The following is a 20,274-nucleotide window of genomic DNA, read 5'->3' as shown; positions in this document are numbered from 1 at the left end:
AAAAATGGTTTCTGCAAATGCATTTTAAAGATTTTTCCAACTTATAATTTGCTTTCGATTAGGAAATTTAAAATAAATGATTCAACCTACCTAACTAGTTTGGAACTAAAATTTAATTCTTGTTGTATTTCTTTTTTTATCTATTGCAAGGGTATTACTGTGGATTGGACAACAAGCAACAAGCTCTACATTTGACTGACCAAATTTACTTATTGTTAGATTAAACAAGTGAATTCTAATAGAGAATTATGAATGAAAAACACAGCCTGAACATAGGTGTAAACAAAAGAAAATTTATATATAAATGATAAATAAAAAATTTAATTTTTATTCATATATATAAGCAGAGGTGTTCATGCTTCGTTTGAAATTAAAATTCCAATTTTCTTTCAAAAAAAAATTCCAATTTTCTAAAAGTGTCTTGTAATTAAAATTCCATTTAATATTTTATGATTTACAGCTTTGATTCTGGAAGATGATAGCTTCTTGTTAAATGTTAATTACTGCCAACTACTCCTATAGTTAATTCACTGCAATATATGGTGCTTATTATCACGTTTATTTGTGGCGTGAAACAACATATGAAGCATGAAGCATGAAGCATGGGTCCAGCTTCCAGAAAAACCCAGTTAAAATGTTGCTTTCGGTGGGAGAGGGCCGGTGGAAGAACCAAGATTGATTGACCTAAGGCTCTTCTGTCTATTTAGTTTGTAATAAAGTTCAACTGTCTTTTCTTTATGTTTAGATCTAGGTCAGGTCAGGTGGCTCAGATCCGATTCACTCTCGTAGCTCGAAACCGATTCACCTTAATTCGCATTCAATCTTAAATGATTAATCCAAAGCAAGATTAGACTACTATGAGGAGTGTTATATGGCTGTGGTGTCCACTATCGCTTGTTGAATGCCTGCTTGGCATGAGTTGCAGCAAGCTCTCCATTCTCCTTTCCCTCCTCTCCTTGGTCTTTAGGATGGAAGTGAGGCGGGTATATCGGGGTAACGCTTGGCTATAATCTGTTTAATAAGAGTACGGATAGTTATTAATGGATTTTAGACAAATACGGATAGCGAAATTTTATACAAATTTTGAATACAAGCATTGGGTTTGGGTACATACAGATAGTAAAATTTTAAACGGATACTATTATGGATAGCTCAAAGTTCGCGGATACCTACCTCGCTTCTATTTCTAGCCCAACTTTGAATTAGGAGATCGCAACGGCTAGGATTCGGGTCAGGTAGCGAAACACTCATACCCAAACTCAATGGATTTGGATATACCCATGTGTACCTATTATCACAGGATACCTATGGGTATCTATTTTCGACGGATATCTATTTATCTACCGACTCATATTATTTAAAAATTAGATTATATTAAATTAAAAAAATTAAATTAAAAATAAAATTATACTAAAGTGAAGTTGTTTTGTATTATATTACATTAAAATAAAAGTAAAATTATACTCCCTCCGTCCCAAAAAGATATTCTATCTTTCCTTTTTGGTTTATCTCAAAATATAGTTCAAATATTATATTATCAAACACTAGTTGAAACATTATATTATCAAACACTAGTTTTTAGGTTATCTTTTATAAAATGTTATCTTAATCTCTAAAAACTAGTTCAAACATTATATTATCAAATACTAAAAAAAAAAAATAGTAATTAATATTTTGACCGTTCAAAATTTAGAAGCTACTTAGAAAGAGCTACTTAAAAATCGTTGCCCATATGTAGCTTAATCTTTCCAAATGCAAATAATTACATCCATTGGTCCATATATATATTGGCTGTGTTCGTCAGTAGCGTTTGAAGTAGTGTTTAGTGTTTAGTATTTTGACATGATTGAAACACTCTCTTAATTAATTATAGCGTTCGGTAATATAATATCTACATTAGCATTTAGAATTTGAGACAGTATTTTATGAAACGTTATCTTCATTAACGTTTAGTATTTACCTTGTTCCTCACTTTAATATCGTTTTTGTCATTTTATATTAAACAGCTAATTAAACAGTTATTTATATCGAAAATTTTTATTTTAAATCACTATATAATCGTTAATCACTAACAACTAATATTTAACGGCTAATCACTAGTAAAATAACTGATAGCTATTAAAATAGCTAAGGAACAACTAAATTTCCCGAATTGACCCCGTTATAAAAAAAATTCATCATTCCTTAAAAAAAAAAAAAAAAATCCGGGTCCAGTATCACGTAACATGTTTGACATCATCGTTCAAGCTTCACTTATGTACTTTTTGTAAATTACGTTATAGTATGACTTATTATATTTATAAAAGTTACCAGAATATTGCTTTTCTCCATATATTTTTAAGGTTTTTAATTTTATATTTAAAATATTAATTTAATATATGACTAGCATAATTTTTGAAACAATGAGTTTCACATTTTTTTTAATTATTCAATAAATATTAAATTAATCTAATTTTAAAAATGGGGAAAATTAATAATGATTAAGATAAAAATAAAAATAAGGTCGGATAGATATGACCATTTATCAGGGAAAAAGAAATAAAATAATATCAATAGTAATTATTTTTTGGATACAAAGGGAGATAACCTGAATTGGAGATATGTCACTCCGAACATCTTTTATAGGAGATAAAGACCAATCAATAGCCAGATACGTTATTTAAATTAAAGGAGAAAATCACCAATTGCTTAAGTGTGTACGAGCCAAAAAGAAAAAAAAATAAAAAAATTACTTAAGTGTGTTCTGTTCTTTTGTTCATAGTGCGAGAAGGCTTACGACTTTAAGGGGTTGTGGCATCCCAAATTGAAAATAAAAAAACATTCGTTTCCTAATTAACTAAAATTATCCTTTTGGCCTCTTAACTATAGGCATGACCACATTTTAGTTTTAAAATTGGAACCAAATTAAAATTAAAATACAAGGAACCAATAATTTTGATTTGAAACGGTGAAATTTTTTTTCAGAAAAACTCTCAATATTATTTTTTATTTTATTATAATTTCTAAAATAACTTTTAACACTTTTTATTAAATTTATTTAATCTTTTTTAAGAGTACTAGTAATTGTTAGTACACAACTTTAAAAGAAAATTTAAAAGGTAGGACCGTAGGAGGTACCATGCCTACTTGAGCATTTTGGGTATTTTTTAGGTATTCAGACGCTCATTGTCGACAGCTTTAAATAAATGTTCTGATAACAAATATATCAAAAACACTGAAAAGTTATTCATTGAGGAAGAATTACTACTTAATCCCTCAAATATTCCTTTACTGTAATACTGAAATAAAAAGCAAACAATTGAAAGGCTAGTGTAAATTTGGAAAATATGAAAAGTAATTTCTAATTTCTATATTTATTTGAAAGTACAAATATGGAACACCTTAACTCAATTTCACTTATCTGCATTCACATTAGGCAGGGTCCATAAAGGGGGAAAACGCACTCTCGACTGCTAAAACAGATTTCATAATAAGAAGACAAATTCGATACCTCTAACTAAGGAAAAAATATTCTCTGTCATCTTATCTCACTCTTCGGGTGCTATAACTCAATTTTACATTTGATTTAAATAAACAAATTCATTTTATATTTTAAATAATACAATACGCTATATAAACAGCTACCATCTAAAAGTTAATAGTTAACATCTAATTCGACAACTAACAGCTATTAAAATAATTAATATTGTCTAAGAAATTCTTAGTAGTCCCTCTATTTTAACTTCATGCAACTATTAAAGTCCTTTCTGTCAATGTCCTATATTACAATTCAAGTAAATATCGATTTTACCCTCCAAAGAGCTGCAAATTTTATTTTAACTGCCATCACCAGGTAATTTATGATATGCCTGGTGGTGTATTGGTTCGAATGCGGCATGATACTAGGATGAATTGTTCACTTGCCTAATAAATGAAGGACAATGGACGGCCATTATTGCATCAATCCCAAAATCTAGCATTGCTCAGACACACGGGGGAAAATAACAGGAGCGACATAAAAAAGATTAAAAAAAAAAAAAAAAAAACATACTTCACTTTGAATTTCTAAAAATACAAAATTTTATCCATATATTTTATTCCGTAACACATTTACACCCTTGTGTTAATTGTTTTATACTTTTTCATTAAATGCCGAGATAAATTAGTTAGTTAATTTTGACAAAATAAGAGACATAGTAGTTAATAAATACATTGATAGATAGGTTAATTTTAATAAAATATAGTGATAAAATAATAATTTATCAACAGTTAACGGAAGGATATAACGGTGTAAAGGAAACATAAATGGTTAAAAATGCAGGAGCTATACTGTATATTACTGCAAAATACAAGGACAAAATCATAATTTTCTCTAAAAATACACAAATGAAATTAAGATTTGAATTTGATATAATAATAATAGTATAAAATCTTTATTAATCAAAAAAAATATATTATATGCAACGACTAGTAAGATTAGATAAAAAATTTGCACAAAAATTTACTCGATAAGTCTAATATGCGTCAAGACTTACTTTAATAGAGACATCAAAGAGGTTAATTAAGCACCAGCAGGAAGGACCGTATACTGGTGTTTATTACAATATTTATTCTATTTTCATTTTCAAATAATTAACGTGATGGCCAGTAATTTAATAATGTGAAAAAAGTTGAAAGGAAATGTATTAATTTCGGCAGGCAGATGCAGTTAAAAACAAATAAAATAGGAAGCAAGTCCCACAAATTAGGTCTGATTTGATGGTCTTTGACAGTAAAAATAAATTGTGTTAGTTGAACATTATATAAGAGGGTGGAAAAAATTACTTTGCGGTTCACCATGTCAGCAGACAAAGACAAAGTAACTGAATTGGAGGATTTTATTGTCATTCTTGATCAATTTAGTGTTTTTATTTGTATGATTATTAATTTAATAATTATGTGTATTGTTTATAATCAATTTATTATTCTATGATGAAATCTCTGAGTCATCTCTCAATTAAACAACCAATAACTCCTCTATGCATGTTATTGAATGAAAAATTTAGAGACTAAATTACAAAGAAACTTAATATGCAAAACTCATTATTGATAATACTGATTGTCTATAAATAAATTAAAACAACTGCGCATAATTGCCTGCGGAATGATTAGGTCCATCATCTCTATGTCTATAAACTTTTAATTGGTAGAGTATAATTTATTATCTTGACAATGTAGGCTAGAAAAAGAGGACATAGCCTATATATATAGAAAATTATTATGATCTCCTATCATAATCCTAATAGGATATACAACCCTAGTCTAGATTAGGATTTAACCATATTTAACTTGTCCATTAATTCTTTTAATAATCACTTTTTAATAATAAGCTTTAAATTAGACATTTTGAACTATTAAGCTTAACCCAAATATTTTATAAACTGAATAAAATACAATCAATAAACCCATAGAAATGAAATTTCTAACAGTTAATGGATGTTATTGTTTTTTTTTATTATTATTTTTTCAATATTAACAAAATATAAAAAAAAATGTAATCCTCAAACTATAAAAAAATATAAAAATCAAGAGAATGTCAATATTAGTCAAAAATAAATTAGTAATTCTCAAACTATCCTTATACAGTTTCTATGATTTAACCATGATTGGTGATGGCGACGGCAACAGTCACGGTGATGACAACGATTGACAATAGTGACAACGACAATAACAATGATGATAAAAGGGTAAAATAGTATATGAATAAAAAAATGACATTATTTTAACATATAATGTCAAACTGATATTTTTTAAAATAAAGTTTCAAAATATTATATTTATTACAATATCGTCTTTTTTTTAGTAGTGGAAAAAAGGAATTTAAACATTAATTTATTATCACATGATATATACATTTACCACTAGATTATATCTTGTGTACATTTTTTTTTTTTTTTCAATATATGTAGAAGAGGACTTCCATTCAATTGCTTTGTAGGGCCTGTATGAGATTTATTTTTATTTTATCATTTACTTCCATTATGATAATAGCTCTCAAATTAGAAATAGTAAGCACATATATTTTATTTATAATTTTTGATGAATATTGCAAACCCTTAAGTTAGAACATACAACGCGTTCTACGATTGATTTGCCATCATTTTGCTCGTATTACTTGCTGTAATTCATAAGCTATGCTTCCTTCCTAAATAAATTTACTATCGATCTATACTCTTTTCCATATTATCTATATAGAAAAAAAAAATGCAAATGAAGATATAAGCATAAAAATTATTAATTAAATATTATATATTTACATGATAAATTTTATTAAAATAAAACTAACCCTAAAGAAAAATTAGAGTTTAGAGAACTAAAGAGAAAAGAGAGCATGTATTTTGCATTTTTTACTTTATTAAAATAAGCTTTTGAAATTTGTGGTTATGCTCGTTGAATTTCAACACTTTAGAAGAGAGAAAGGAAAAAATAAAATGAAAGGTTTAACCTTGGAATATCTACTTTATTTTGATAATAACAATTGAGTCAATTAAGTATTATAAATAATATTTTTAATTTGATATTACAAAATATAGTCTGAAAATATTGCTACCCATAATAATTAAGCAGATACTTTATCTTTAGATTTTTATTTTTGAACTTTTAAGAAGATTCTATGAATGATGAGTCCATATTTAAAATGAAATGATGCAATCATTTTTTTTTTAAAAGAACAGAATTATATAATTACATCTAAATTAAAGTATATAATTAATATACTTTATAATAAAAAAAGTAACTACTATTTCAAACAAAGAGTGATTAAAAAAACTGAACTCGTTAAAAAAAAAAAGGCTATTATTATTCATAAATTAACGGTATATTCAAGATATATATATTTATTTAAAAAAAATTAAAATTTCAAAGGTCTAATTATCATTATATATTTTAAACTTATTTTTAAAAAGTACATCGAATTAAATCATAGAAAAATTAAATAAAATTTCATAAATTCCAGATAGAAGAAGAATAAAATATTGAATAGAAAGAAAACTCTTCAATTTTCTCATCATTTCATCTTTAATATAGAAAAATTGAAATTGAAAATGAAAATGATAGCAAATATGTCGAAATAATCAGTTTTTCATTAATTCAAATTTTTATGGCGTATTTTTTCAATAAGATTTCATTAGATTAAATGATTATATTTAAGAGTTTGTTTGGTATAAAAGAATTATAGAAATTTTTTTAAGTCATTTACAAGTTCAAAATTTTATAAGAAATTCATTTGAAATTTTACATTTTTAATTATAAGGAATTGGTTATAATCGAATTAAATTTACCGAAATTTTTAGAATATAAAATTGAATTATAAACTCAAAAGGAATATAAGCAGTAAAATTAATGAATTCAAAAGCAGAGCTACATTTTTATGGTGAGTTCTACAATTAATCCAAATGTAAAAGATTTATTCATTCTACATAAGATTTATTCTAAATACAATATAATTGGTTTTATTATATAACTAGATATCACTCTAATGATTAATAAAATTTTGTGATTATAAATTCTACATATAATCTGATTAGTCTTTTTATTTTTTATAAAAAAATGTGAAATCTAAAAAATTTAGAGGATGAGTTTTTTCTACCATAAATGCCGTGGCCATTTGATAAATTTTATTTAAATCAGATTTACCTACATTCAATATATAAGACCGCTAATACATTAAGTGTGTTTGGTTCACACGGTACGACAAAAAAAAAAAAAAAAAAAAAAAAAAAAAAACAATGCTTAAGTGTGTTTTGTACTGTTGTTCATAGTGCTGAGTCAGGGGTGGACACGTTATTATATATATCTAAAGGGCGTGGAAAAATTGCTGTTGCCATTACAGTACTTTTTCCACTCTGCCATTTTATTATCTATTAATTACACACTGCCCTCTTATCTATTAATTAATTACGGTCACAACTATACTATCGTAGCCATGTGTGAGACTGTTGCTGCCATTTTACAATTTATTTGCTATTAATTATATGACAGTTGCTGCGATTTTACAATTTATTTGCTATTAATTATATGTCCACCCAAAGATCTTTTCCTTTTAATTCTTTCATTATTCTTTCATTATTTCCCTCACCACGGTAATATTTTTATCACTTGACCCTCATCTTATTTTTTAATTATATTTTTGTCCATCCCACTTAAACTATTTTATTATTCTTTAGTTATATTCACGCCATAACTTAAATTTTATTAAAATTTATCAAATTAAAATTTTTTAATTTATATAAGTAAAGCTCAATATGAGTTTTCATTATTTTTTAAATGCATAATTATAAATTTATTGAATAATTACTTTTGTAATATATATAATTGATGTACCGTTGACTTAATGTGGACATTATTGCAATTTAAAACTTTCGGTAGCTAGTACCGCGTATGTATATATTATAGGTATACATATTTATTTATACATGTCAATTAATTATAAATATAAATTTTTTTAATGATTATTTAAATTGTAAATTAATAATAAAACTAATTTCATTAATAATTCATTTAATTGTTGTTGTTATTTTTCAAAATATTTTAAAATTATTATATGTTGACAAGATAATAAAGTTGTGCCAATTAAAGCAAAAACACACATACATGAATTTGTAAATGTATTTAATTAAAAAAATATTTTGCAGTGACAAATATTTTGAAGAAATAGCGTTACGAAGCTAGATAAATAATCAAAATATTATTATTAACTTCTTATAATTATGCGTGTACAGTACTCATAATGTTTTCTATAAATTGAATTATTATGTATGAAGTTAACAAATGTAAATTATCATATATAATATTGTGTAATACTATATTTTATTATATTATGACACAATTTTAAAATTATATATATTTAAAAATATATAAATTTATGATAATTAACCCGCCTGATGCTGGGTTATGTACTCGTTATACAGCTAAGGCCTAAGACTTAAGGAGTTGTGCCCTCCCAAATATCATTTATTATTCCTTCAAATACTCAAACGATTTATATTTTATGACAAAATTATTACTAAAAAATGATTCATATTTTGGAATGGAGGAAGTATATGTTACTGAAACGAACCGAAATTATATTTTCAAAAACTTTTCCAATTAAATTTAATGTACCGACAGCCTGAAAATCAATATTAATATTTTAGTGCGAATACTGTGAGAAACCAAACCGAAAACCGAATGAGAAAGTCGAAAACCATTGAAAACCAAAGATTTGGGCCGAATCGGACCGAATCGAACCGGTTCGACCCAAACCATCTAGAAAGCTCTTCTCCTCTCTATATTCAACGCTCACCCCTCACCTCTCACACACTTCCAGTCAGTCACCGGTGACCCACAGCCTCCCCAGCCACCACCCTCCTCCCTCTCTTCTCTTTTCTTTTTCTTCTTCTTCTTCTTTCTTTTCTTTCTTTCTTTCCTTTTCCTTCCTTCTTCCCTGCGTCTGTCTTCGTGTGACTAGCGAGAGACAGCAGGTTCGCTGCGCGCCACCCAGCCTCGCCGCCACTCCACGCCGGCAGTCGCATCACCTCCGTCGCCTCGCTGCTCCTCCGCGCGCCACTGCCAGCAGCTCCACTCGCTGCCAGATTGTGCAGCGCCAGCTCCTTCTGCCCTCGATCGTGCAGCGCCTCACCCAGCTCCTCACGCCATTGCCACTGCCACTACTGCCGCTGCTCCAGGGCACCTCCGGCCATCAGCCTCCACCTGCTCTTCACTCCGGCACGTGTAGCCTCCATCTCCGGACAAGTAATTCCAGCATCCATTTTTTTTTTAGGTATAATTAAATTAGATAATTAATTTTAGTAATTTTAGACAATTAATTTAAGTATATTTTAGTTAATTAATTTAATACTAATGATGAGAGTTAATTAAATTTAGTTAGTTTAAATTTAATACTGTTAGTGAGTAGTTAAGGTTAATAATATAGTAATTAAATTAAGTTTATAATTGTAGTTAATTAATGTAGTAATATTAGTTAATGAATTTAATTTTATTATTTGTAATTAATGAGTTAGTTAGTTAGTTAAGTTACTGTTAGCTAGTTAAATTAAACTTATTATTTTGTAGTGAATTAACGTGATTAATTTAATTTGGTTAATTGAGTAGTTAATAGTTTTATAATTTTAGTGTTGATTTAATAAAGCTAAATTAAATATAATGTTATTGTAATATATGATTTGGATTGTGTGGTGATGTTGAGATTGATGGAGGATGGAAATTGATTGATTGATTGCCCGATGGATGGGCTGTGTGATTTGGAAATATTAGATATATTGTTGACATTTTAACAGGTAGATAGTCCAATTTTTAGGGGAGATGCTGCCGAAATTCCGGTAGAAAATAAAATAAATTTTTTATAGAAAATAAAATAAGAGATAAAATATAATTCAAACGAAAACAAATTAAATAGAGTTAGATAGAAAGATAAAGTGTTAGTGCAGAAAAGAATTTAAATATCGAGATTTAATTACGTAGAAAATTTAGAATATAAAATAAAATTCTTAGAAAGGTAATGAGGTGTTTTGTCTGATAGAATTATTTCTTTTGTGTCATTCTTACTTCTTAGATCGCCCGGGTCCATCTAGTGCTCCTCCAGGACAGAATCAAGGCTAGAGCTTCGCTCTCCATCACAGTGAGTAATAATAAATAATGCATATCAACATTGCATTTGCATAGTAATTATTTACTAAATATATATATTATGTCACTATTACTACATAATTATATTTGTGATTGTACATTTGGATGTATTGGTGCATTACTTGAAAGCATTGTTTGATTACTTGTGTTGTGCTATACGTTGCCTTGTTTGTGTGGAATTGGGATGAAGTGGACCACTAGGGGTTTGTGAGGACGGTCTGTGATATGGATCCGGTTATGATATGATACTTGACCGTCGGCCGGGAAAATGGGAGATCGGCGCCCCCTTGTGCACCTGATGATTTAGATTATATGGAAATTCACAGGATGGCTTCTTGTTGATGCGCACCTGACAATCTAGGTTTGATTGTAGTTCGCAGGGTGGCCTCCTGTTGAGCACTTGACGATCTAGATTGGATGGAGACCACCGAGTTGCCTCCTGTTGATATGGAAAAGGAAAGAGAGAATGGAAAAACAATGAGAGGACTGGTCAGTGAGGTTTAGACCAGTTGGCCGTATGGGGGATCGGCTCCCTGGTGCACATGTACGAGAGGGCGAGCCATGTGTGAGGACGGCTCGTTGGGGTTTCAGGTGGTGCCACTGACTAATTTCCACTTACTTGATTACTTGAAGGTGACATTACTTGTGGGTGCTAGTGTTGTGCCATATGAATGACTGCAGCATGCTCATTTTAGAATATTAGGATGCATTTTGCGTGAATGTGTGTGGTGTGTATTATTTATTATTATTCACTGAGTTGCAAAACTCACCCCCCCTTCTCTCCAAACCTCTCAGGTAGTAGGAAGTCGCTGATCCAACTGAAGCTCTGTCATTTTCCTCGCGGAGCTACAAAAGTAAACTTATAACTTTTGTTATTATAATTTGAGATTTGTATTATTAATTACATACACTACTTTAGTTTCAATTATTGTTGAACTCCGCAGTTGTAGGGTCGTGTATTTTCAGTTGGGCCTGCCGTATGTGTTACCTTATATGTATGGTTTGTTATGTTATTAGGTGCAGGTGGACCAGTATGCCATATTATGAATGTGATTGATTATGATTAGGCCCAAACTAAACTTGTTTGAGAAAATTAAAATTGGACCGCATTATGTAAAAATTATATCCTATCTTGCATGGGCTACTGTTCCTATTGAATGATGTGCTATGCTTGAGTTGAGTGGTTTAGGCTTACTACGGGCCTCGGGGGCCTTAAGCTTACCTAGGCCCTAGTGCCGGTCCGGCCCACGGAAATGGGTCGTGACAAAGGTGGTATCAGAGCATAAGTTTAGGAGTCTAGAGATAACTGCGGAGTTATTTCCGTCACGTCTTGATATAGTTTTCTCTTGCCTCTTAAGTTTCAGCGTGATCACCGTATGAGTCCTATTTTCAGTTAGGTTATAATGTAATTGATATGAATAGGATAGGAATGGTTATATTCTAATAAATTCTACCTTGTACTTTGAATTTCAGCATGGTGAAGAACAGGGGTAGAGCACTCGACAACGTGGGGCAAGATGCTCCTGATGATAACCCGGAGCGAGATGTTCCTGATGAAGTCTCTTCTGGGCATTCCGCTATTCCTAGACGACGAAGACGACGAAAGAATAAATCTGCTAGGAATGTAAATAATCAGAATGAAGGTGCCCAAGAAGGTGGGAATGAGGAAAATATGGAGGGAACTCCCATTGAAATGAACACATTGTTGACCGGGCTACAACAGGCTATAACAGCAGCAATGAATAATGTGTTAATGCAGCAACAACAATTCTTCCAAGCTCAGCAACAGCAACAGATGCATCCATCTATGCCCGATCCAGCAGCACAACCAGTTCAACTGGCTCCACCTCCTACTGTTCCGAGGGCTGCTACTGATAACCTGTATGACAGATTCATTCGTTATAAACCGCCTAAGTTCACAGGCACTGAAGATGCTCATTCCTTTTTGGCTAGAATAAGGGAGTTTTGTGCTGAGCTAGGCTGTGATGATGAAAGGACCATTGTGTTTGCCGGCCGTAGAATGGAGGGAATAGCAGAAGCGTGGTTTCGAGATTATATTCAGCCTTCTGTCACTAGGATGTCCTGGGAACAATTTACTACACTCTTTATGAACTATTTTGTGCCGGAAGGAACCAGAAGAGCCAAAATGAGAGAATTCGAATCCTTAGTTCAAGGGGATATGTCGGTGGATGAGTACGCCACCAAGTTCGTTGAATTGAGTAGATATGCTCCGGGGTCCATACCTGATGAAGGCACTAAAGTATACAGATTCATTAGCGGTCTAAATGCAATATATGCCACTTTATTTCAGCAAAGGGAGCAAGACTTTAGTGCCATTGTTGACTCAGCCCGGCAGATGGAAAATAAATACATTTCTGATGGGTTTATTTCAGGCAGAAGAGGTAACAGAACAGCAGCTCAGTCAGGGAATCCGATTGTGCCAGGTATGAGCGGGTCTTTTCTTATGGGTACACAATCTTCGAGCTCTCTCTTCCAAGGCAAGGGTAGTATCAGTAGAAGGAAGGACAAGAAGAAATTTTGGCCGAGAAGGAGTAGTTATCCAAGTGGTTCTAGTAGTGGACATAGTTCAGGCAGCAGCAGACCTAGTATACCTGCTTGTCATAGGTGTGGCAAGGCTCATAGAGGAATGTGTAATTTTGATGCTATTGTCTGTTTCAGATGCCATCAGACGGGACATTATGCTAGAGATTGCCCACTTCAGTCACGTACAGTGCCACCCCAGTCTTCCATGGGTAGTGTGTCTAGACCTCCTTTCTCTACACCGTCGGTATCTGGTACTAGATTTATTGGCCAGCAGGGCCGTGGTTCTGTTGGTAGGGGCAGAGGCCAGAGTTCAGGACAGAGTTTGCATGCTTCTGGAGCACAACCCCGACTCTTCCACTTGACACAGGGAGATGCTCAGGCATCTAATGCCGTGGTGGCAGGTACTTTTACTATTTGTTCTTTGGAAGCACGAGTACTATTTGACCCTGGTGCCACCCATTCATTTGCATCTCCTAGGTTTGCTGTGAAAATAGACAGAATGCTCAATCAGTTAGACATTCCCTTGCTGATATCGACGCCTTTAAGTGAACCTATTTATACTGATTCAGTTATTTTAAACTGTCCTATTGTTCTTGAAGGCGTAGACTTACCCGCAGATTTAATTATCTTAGATGTGATAGATTTTGATGTAATCTTGGGGATGGATTGGTTAGCAAAGTATGATGCAGAGGTTCATTGTAAAAGGAAAGAAATTGTTTTCAATCTACCTGATGGCAAGAAACTTGTTTATAGGGTAGATAAGAATATAGCTCCTTATAATCTAATTTCTGCAATCAGCGCTAGAAAACTGTTGAGGAAAGGCTGTCAAGGGTACTTAGCGTTGGTAAAGGATACCGCAACAGAAATTCGTAAAGTTGAAAGTATGCCGATCGTGAATGAGTTTATCGACGTGTTTCCAGAAGAATTACCCGGTCTTCCTCCAGATAGGGGAATTGAATTCTGTATTGATTTGATTCCTGGCACAGAACCTATTTCCATGCCGCCGTATCGTATGGCACCAGCGGAATTGAAAGAGTTGAAAGAACAGTTGCAGGAACTGTTGGATAAGGGCTTCATCAGACCGAGCACTTCACCTTGGGGTGCTCCAGTCCTATTTGTGAAGAAAAAGGATGGTTCGCTTCGCCTATGCATTGATTATAGGCAATTGAATAAGGTGACTGTGAAGAACAAATACCCGCTTCCTAGAATTGATGACCTGTTCGATCAATTGCAAGGGGCTACATGTTTCTCAAAGATTGATCTTAGATCTGGTTACCATCAGCTAAAGATCAGGGAACAAGACATTCCTAAAACGGCTTTTAGAACCAGATATGGTCATTATGAATTCCTTGTCATGTCCTTCGGACTCACAAATGCCCCAGCAGCTTTCATGGATTTGATGAACCGTGTGTTCAAGCCATACTTGGACCGGTTTGTGATTGTGTTCATAGATGACATTCTAGTTTATTCTAGAACTGAAGCAGATCATGTTCATCATCTGAGAATTGTGCTACAAACTTTGAGGGAGCATCAGTTATATGCCAAGTTTTCTAAATGTGAATTCTGGCTGGAGAGTGTAAATTTCTTGGGTCATGTGGTATCTAAGGATGGAATCAGGGTTGATCCCAAGAAGATTGAGGCAATCATCGATTGGCCGAGACCGACTACTGTCACTGAAATTCGCAGCTTTCTGGGTTTAGCTGGCTATTATCGCCGTTTTGTGCAAGACTTTTCTCGAATAGCAGCACCATTAACCAGATTGACCCAGAAGAATGCTAAGTTTGTATGGTCCGATTCTTGTGAAGCAAGTTTCCAGAAGTTGAAAGAGTGCTTAACCACAGCTCCGGTATTAGCCTTGCCATCAGGTGATGAAGGATACGTGGTGTTTTGTGATGCATCCAGAGTGGGGTTGGGATGTGTTTTAATGCAGCATGGTCGAGTCATTGCGTATGCTTCCAGACAGTTGAAGAAACATGAACAGAATTATCCCACTCACGATTTGGAAATGGCAGCTATCATTTTCGCACTAAAAATATGGAGGCATTACTTGTACGGTGTGACTTGTGAAATCTTCACCGATCATAAGAGTTTGAAGTACATTTTCGATCAGAGGGATCTGAATTTGAGACAGCGACGCTGGATGGAATTTCTTAAAGATTATGATTGTACTATTCAGTATCACGCGGGGAAGGCTAATGTAGTAGCAGATGCTTTAAGTCGGAAATCCTTGGGAAGCTTAGCTCATATTTCGGTTGAAAGAAGGCCGTTAATTCGGGAATTGGATGGCATGCTTGATGAAGGCCTTAACTTGGAAATTCCTACTTCAAACTGTCTATTGGCTCATTTCAGAATGAGACCGATGCTGTTTGACAGAATTAAAGCTGCACAGGACCGGGATCCACAAGTACAAAGAATTATGCAAGAGGTAGTCACTGGTGGTTCAGGAGACTTTGTAATCGACAATGATGGTGTACTCAGGAAGGGTACTCGTGTTTGCGTACCCGATGTCGATAATCTTAGGAAGGAGATCTTAGATGAAGCCCACTATGCTGCTTATAATGTGCATCCGGGTACTACAAAAATGTATCGGGATTTGAAGGAGAATTATTGGTGGACTGGAATGAAGAAAGATGTAGCAGAATTCGTATCCAAATGTCTCGCATGTCAGCAGGTAAAAGCAGAGCATCAAAGACCTTCTGGATTAATGCAACAATTACCGATACCAGAATGGAAATGGGAAAGGATCACTATGGACTTTGTGGTTGGACTACCGAAAACGCCAGGAGGCTATGATTCAATTTGGGTAATAGTGGATCGACTTACCAAGACAGCTCATTTCTTACCAGTGAGATCCTCTTATAATGCTGACAGGTTGGCAAGGTTGTACGTTAAAGAGATAGTGCGCCTTCATGGGGTTCCGGTATCTATCATCTCGGATAGGGGGACGCAGTTCACCTCGAGATTTTGGCAGTCGTTGCAGAAAGCTTTGGGAACCCGGCTTGACTTTAGTACAGCTTTCCATCCGCAGACTGATGGGCAATCTGAGAGGACTATTCAAACACTGGAAGATATGCTTCGGATGTGCGTATTAGACTTTGGAGGATTTTGGGACACGCACTTACCATTAATCGAGTTTGCCTATAATAACAGTTACCAAGCAAGTATCGGCATGGCGCCTTATGAAGCTCTGTATGGCAGAAAATGCAGGTCTCCTATCTGTTGGGGGGAAATAGGAGATAGACAACTGGTAGGGCCTGAGTTGATTCAAATCACATCTGAAAAGGTTCCTATCATTCGGGACAGGATTAAGACAGCATTTGATCGACAGAAGAGCTACGCTGACCCTAAGCACAGAGAGGTGACATTTCAAGTGGGAGATTTGGTCTTTCTGAAGGTATCTCCTATGAAAGGTGTTCTCCGCTTCGGTAAGAAAGGAAAACTAGCTCCGAGATATATTGGACCGTATCCTGTAGTTGCAAGGATTGGAGAAGTGGCTTATCAGTTGGACATGCCTAACGAATTTTCTCATGTACACCCAGTATTTCATGTGTCCATGCTACGGAAGTACGTTCCTGATCCATCTCATGTGTTAGAGCCGCAGGAGATTCAGGTGGGTGAAGATTTGACGTATGAAGAAGTACCGATTAGTATTCTCGATTTTCAGATTCGTAAACTTCGGTCTAAGGAGATTCCTATGGTTAAAGTTTTATGGAGAAATCACTCGATGGAGGAATGCACATGGGAAGTGGCAGCTGAAATGCAAAGAAATTATCCCCATCTTTTTCCTTCCATGTAAAATGTTTTGTACTTCTAGTGATCGACTGTAAATGGTTTCTCTTTTGTTGAGTACGATACTTCTTTATGCTTCATATATACTATGATCTTATCTTGCTTATTTCAAAATTCGAGGACGAATTTTTTTGTAAGGGGGGAAGACTGAAACGAACCGAAATTATATTTTCAAAAACTTTTCCAATTAAATTTAATGTACCGACAGCCTGAAAATCAATATTAATATTTTAGTGCGAATACTGTGAGAAACCAAACCGAAAACCGAATGAGAAAGTCGAAAACCATTGAAAACCAAAGATTTGGGCCGAATCGGACCGAATCGAACCGGTTCGACCCAAACCATCTAGAAAGCTCTTCTCCTCTCTATATTCAACGCTCACCCCTCACCTCTCACACACTTCCAGTCAGTCACCGGTGACCCACAGCCTCCCCAGCCACCACCCTCCTCCCTCTCTTCTCTTTTCTTTTTCTTCTTCTTCTTCTTTCTTTTCTTTCTTTCTTTCCTTTTCCTTCCTTCTTCCCTGCGTCTGTCTTCGTGTGACTAGCGAGAGACAGCAGGTTCGCTGCGCGCCACCCAGCCTCGCCGCCACTCCACGCCGGCAGTCGCATCACCTCCGTCGCCTCGCTGCTCCTCCGCGCGCCACTGCCAGCAGCTCCACTCGCTGCCAGATTGTGCAGCGCCAGCTCCTTCTGCCCTCGATCGTGCAGCGCCTCACCCAGCTCCTCACGCCATTGCCACTGCCACTACTGCCGCTGCTCCAGGGCACCTCCGGCCATCAGCCTCCACCTGCTCTTCACTCCGGCACGTGTAGCCTCCATCTCCGGACAAGTAATTCCAGCATCCATTTTTTTTTTAGGTATAATTAAATTAGATAATTAATTTTAGTAATTTTAGACAATTAATTTAAGTATATTTTAGTTAATTAATTTAATACTAATGATGAGAGTTAATTAAATTTAGTTAGTTTAAATTTAATACTGTTAGTTGAGTTAGTTAAGGTTAATAATAATAGTTAATTAAATTAAGTTTATTAATTGTAGTTAATTAATGTAGTAATATTAGTTAATGAATTTAATTTTATTATTTGTAATTAATGAGTTTAGTTAAGTTAGTTAAGTTAATGTTAGCTAGTTAAATTAAACTTATTATTTTGTAGTGAATTAACGTGATTAATTTAATTTGGTTAATTTGAGTAGTTAATAGTTTTATAATTTTAGTGTTGATTTAATAAAGATAAATTAAATATAATGTTATTGTAATATATGATTTGGATTGTGTGGTGATGTTGAGATTGATGGAGGATGGAAATTTGATTGATTGATTGCCCGATGGATGGGCTGTGTGATTTGGAAATATTAGATATATTGTTGACATTTTAACAGGTAGATAGTCCAATTTTTAGGGGAGATGCTGCCGAAATTCCGGTAGAAAATAAAATAAATTTTTTATAGAAAATAAAATAAGAGATAAAATATAATTCAAACGAAAACAAATTAAATAGAGTTAGATAGAAAGATAAAGTGTTAGTGCAGAAAAGAATTTAAATATCGAGATTTAATTACGTAGAAAATTTAGAATATAAAATAAAATTCTTAGAAAGGTAATGAGGTGTTTTGTCTGATAGAATTATTTCTTTTGTGTCATTCTTACTTCTTAGATCGCCCGGGTCCATCTAGTGCTCCTCCAGGACAGAATCAAGGCTAGAGCTTCGCTCTCCATCACAGTGAGTAATAATAAATAATGCATATCAACATTGCATTTGCATAGTAATTATTTACTAAATATATATATTATGTCACTATTACTACATAATTATATTTGTGATTGTACATTTGGATGTATTGGTGCATTACTTGAAAGCATTGTTTGATTACTTGTGTTGTGCTATACGTTGCCTTGTTTGTGTGGAATTGGGATGAAGTGGACCACTAGGGGTTTGTGAGGACGGTCTGTGATATGGATCCGGTTATGATATGATACTTGACCGTCGGCCGGGAAAATGGGAGATCGGCGCCCCCTTGTGCACCTGATGATTTAGATTATATGGAAATTCACAGGATGGCTTCTTGTTGATGCGCACCTGACAATCTAGGTTTGATTGTAGTTCGCAGGGTGGCCTCCTGTTGAGCACTTGACGATCTAGATTGGATGGAGACCACCGAGTTGCCTCCTGTTGATATGGAAAAGGAAAGAGAGAATGGAAAAACAATGAGAGGACTGGTCAGTGAGGTTTAGACCAGTTGGCCGTATGGGGGATCGGCTCCCTGGTGCACATGTACGAGAGGGCGAGCCATGTGTGAGGACGGCTCGTTGGGGTTTCAGGTGGTGCCACTGACTAATTTCCACTTACTTGATTACTTGAAGGTGACATTACTTGTGGGTGCTAGTGTTGTGCCATATGAATGACTGCAGCATGCTCATTTTAGAATATTAGGATGCATTTTGCGTGAATGTGTGTGGTGTGTATTATTTATTATTATTCACTGAGTTGCAAAACTCACCCCCCCTTCTCTCCAAACCTCTCAGGTAGTAGGAAGTCGCTGATCCAACTGAAGCTCTGTCATTTTCCTCGCGGAGCTACAAAAGTAAACTTATAACTTTTGTTATTATAATTTGAGATTTGTATTATTAATTACATACACTACTTTAGTTTCAATTATTGTTGAACTCCGCAGTTGTAGGGTCGTGTATTTTCAGTTGGGCCTGCCGTATGTGTTACCTTATATGTATGGTTTGTTATGTTATTAGGTGCAGGTGGACCAGTATGCCATATTATGAATGTGATTGATTATGATTAGGCCCAAACTAAACTTGTTTGAGAAAATTAAAATTGGACCGCATTATGTAAAAATTATATCCTATCTTGCATGGGCTACTGTTCCTATTGAATGATGTGCTATGCTTGAGTTGAGTGGTTTAGGCTTACTACGGGCCTCGGGGGCCTTAAGCTTACCTAGGCCCTAGTGCCGGTCCGGCCCACGGAAATGGGTCGTGACAGTTACTCATATACTCCCCTCTCCCAAAAGTTTTTGCATAATAACTAAAAAAATAATTAAATCTCTTAAATTATAACAAAATCAAGGATAACATTGGAAATACATCATTTATTACTCTTTAAAATACTTACCGAAGGTGGACACTAATCCTTCTTATACTGGAGTACGATTATGTTTAAAGTTTCAAGATGCCAGCTCCACAATTCAATCATGTGATGAGCATAATGGATTTAGAGTACCTTAACCATTAGAAGAAGCCATCTTGGATTGGTAGTACAAAACTTTAGTATTATGCAT

General features: G+C 34.0%; 1 protein-coding gene across 3 annotated transcripts; it reads left to right on the top strand.

The window, feature by feature from the left end:
* Positions 1–9,089: 9,089 nt before the first annotated feature.
* LOC149498028 (uncharacterized) lies at positions 9,090–19,832 on the top strand. 3 transcript variants are annotated; one of them, XM_089718469.1, is made up of 6 exons: positions 9,094–9,750; positions 10,571–10,636; positions 11,440–11,498; positions 12,118–13,589; positions 18,639–18,704; positions 19,508–19,832. In XM_089718469.1, exons 4-5 carry the CDS (start codon positions 12,119–12,121, stop codon positions 18,683–18,685), a joined length of 1,518 nt encoding a protein of 505 aa, XP_089574595.1. In that variant the 5' UTR covers positions 9,094–9,750; positions 10,571–10,636; positions 11,440–11,498; position 12,118; the 3' UTR covers positions 18,686–18,704; positions 19,508–19,832. The 3 variants fall into 3 exon arrangements, with proteins under 3 accessions (XP_089574594.1, XP_089574593.1, XP_089574595.1); XM_089718468.1 differs by lacking the exon at positions 18,639–18,704 and having other exon boundaries at positions 9,090–9,778; XM_089718467.1 differs by lacking the exon at positions 18,639–18,704 and having other exon boundaries at positions 9,093–9,750.
* The last annotated feature ends 442 nt before the right edge of the window (positions 19,833–20,274 follow it).

This window comes from Jatropha curcas, chromosome 2 (genome assembly GCF_041381405.1).
Source record: "Jatropha curcas cultivar XTBG-Jc1 chromosome 2, XTBG_Jcur_1.0, whole genome shotgun sequence".
Lineage (NCBI taxonomy): Eukaryota > Viridiplantae > Streptophyta > Magnoliopsida > Malpighiales > Euphorbiaceae > Jatropha > Jatropha curcas.
Note: the sequence above shows the minus strand (reverse complement) of the source record. Positions and strands in the feature narration are given on the sequence as shown.

Bases quoted from the DNA above. Each gene is read 5' to 3' on its own strand.
- LOC149498028 (XM_089718468.1), top strand. From the start codon at position 12,119: ATGGTGAAGAACAGGGGTAGAGCACTCGACAACGTGGGGCAAGATGCT. The intron at 13,590-19,507 runs GTACTTTTACTA...CAAACCTCTCAG, and splicing joins ATCTAATGCCGTGGTGGCAG to GTAGTAGGAAGTCGCTGATC.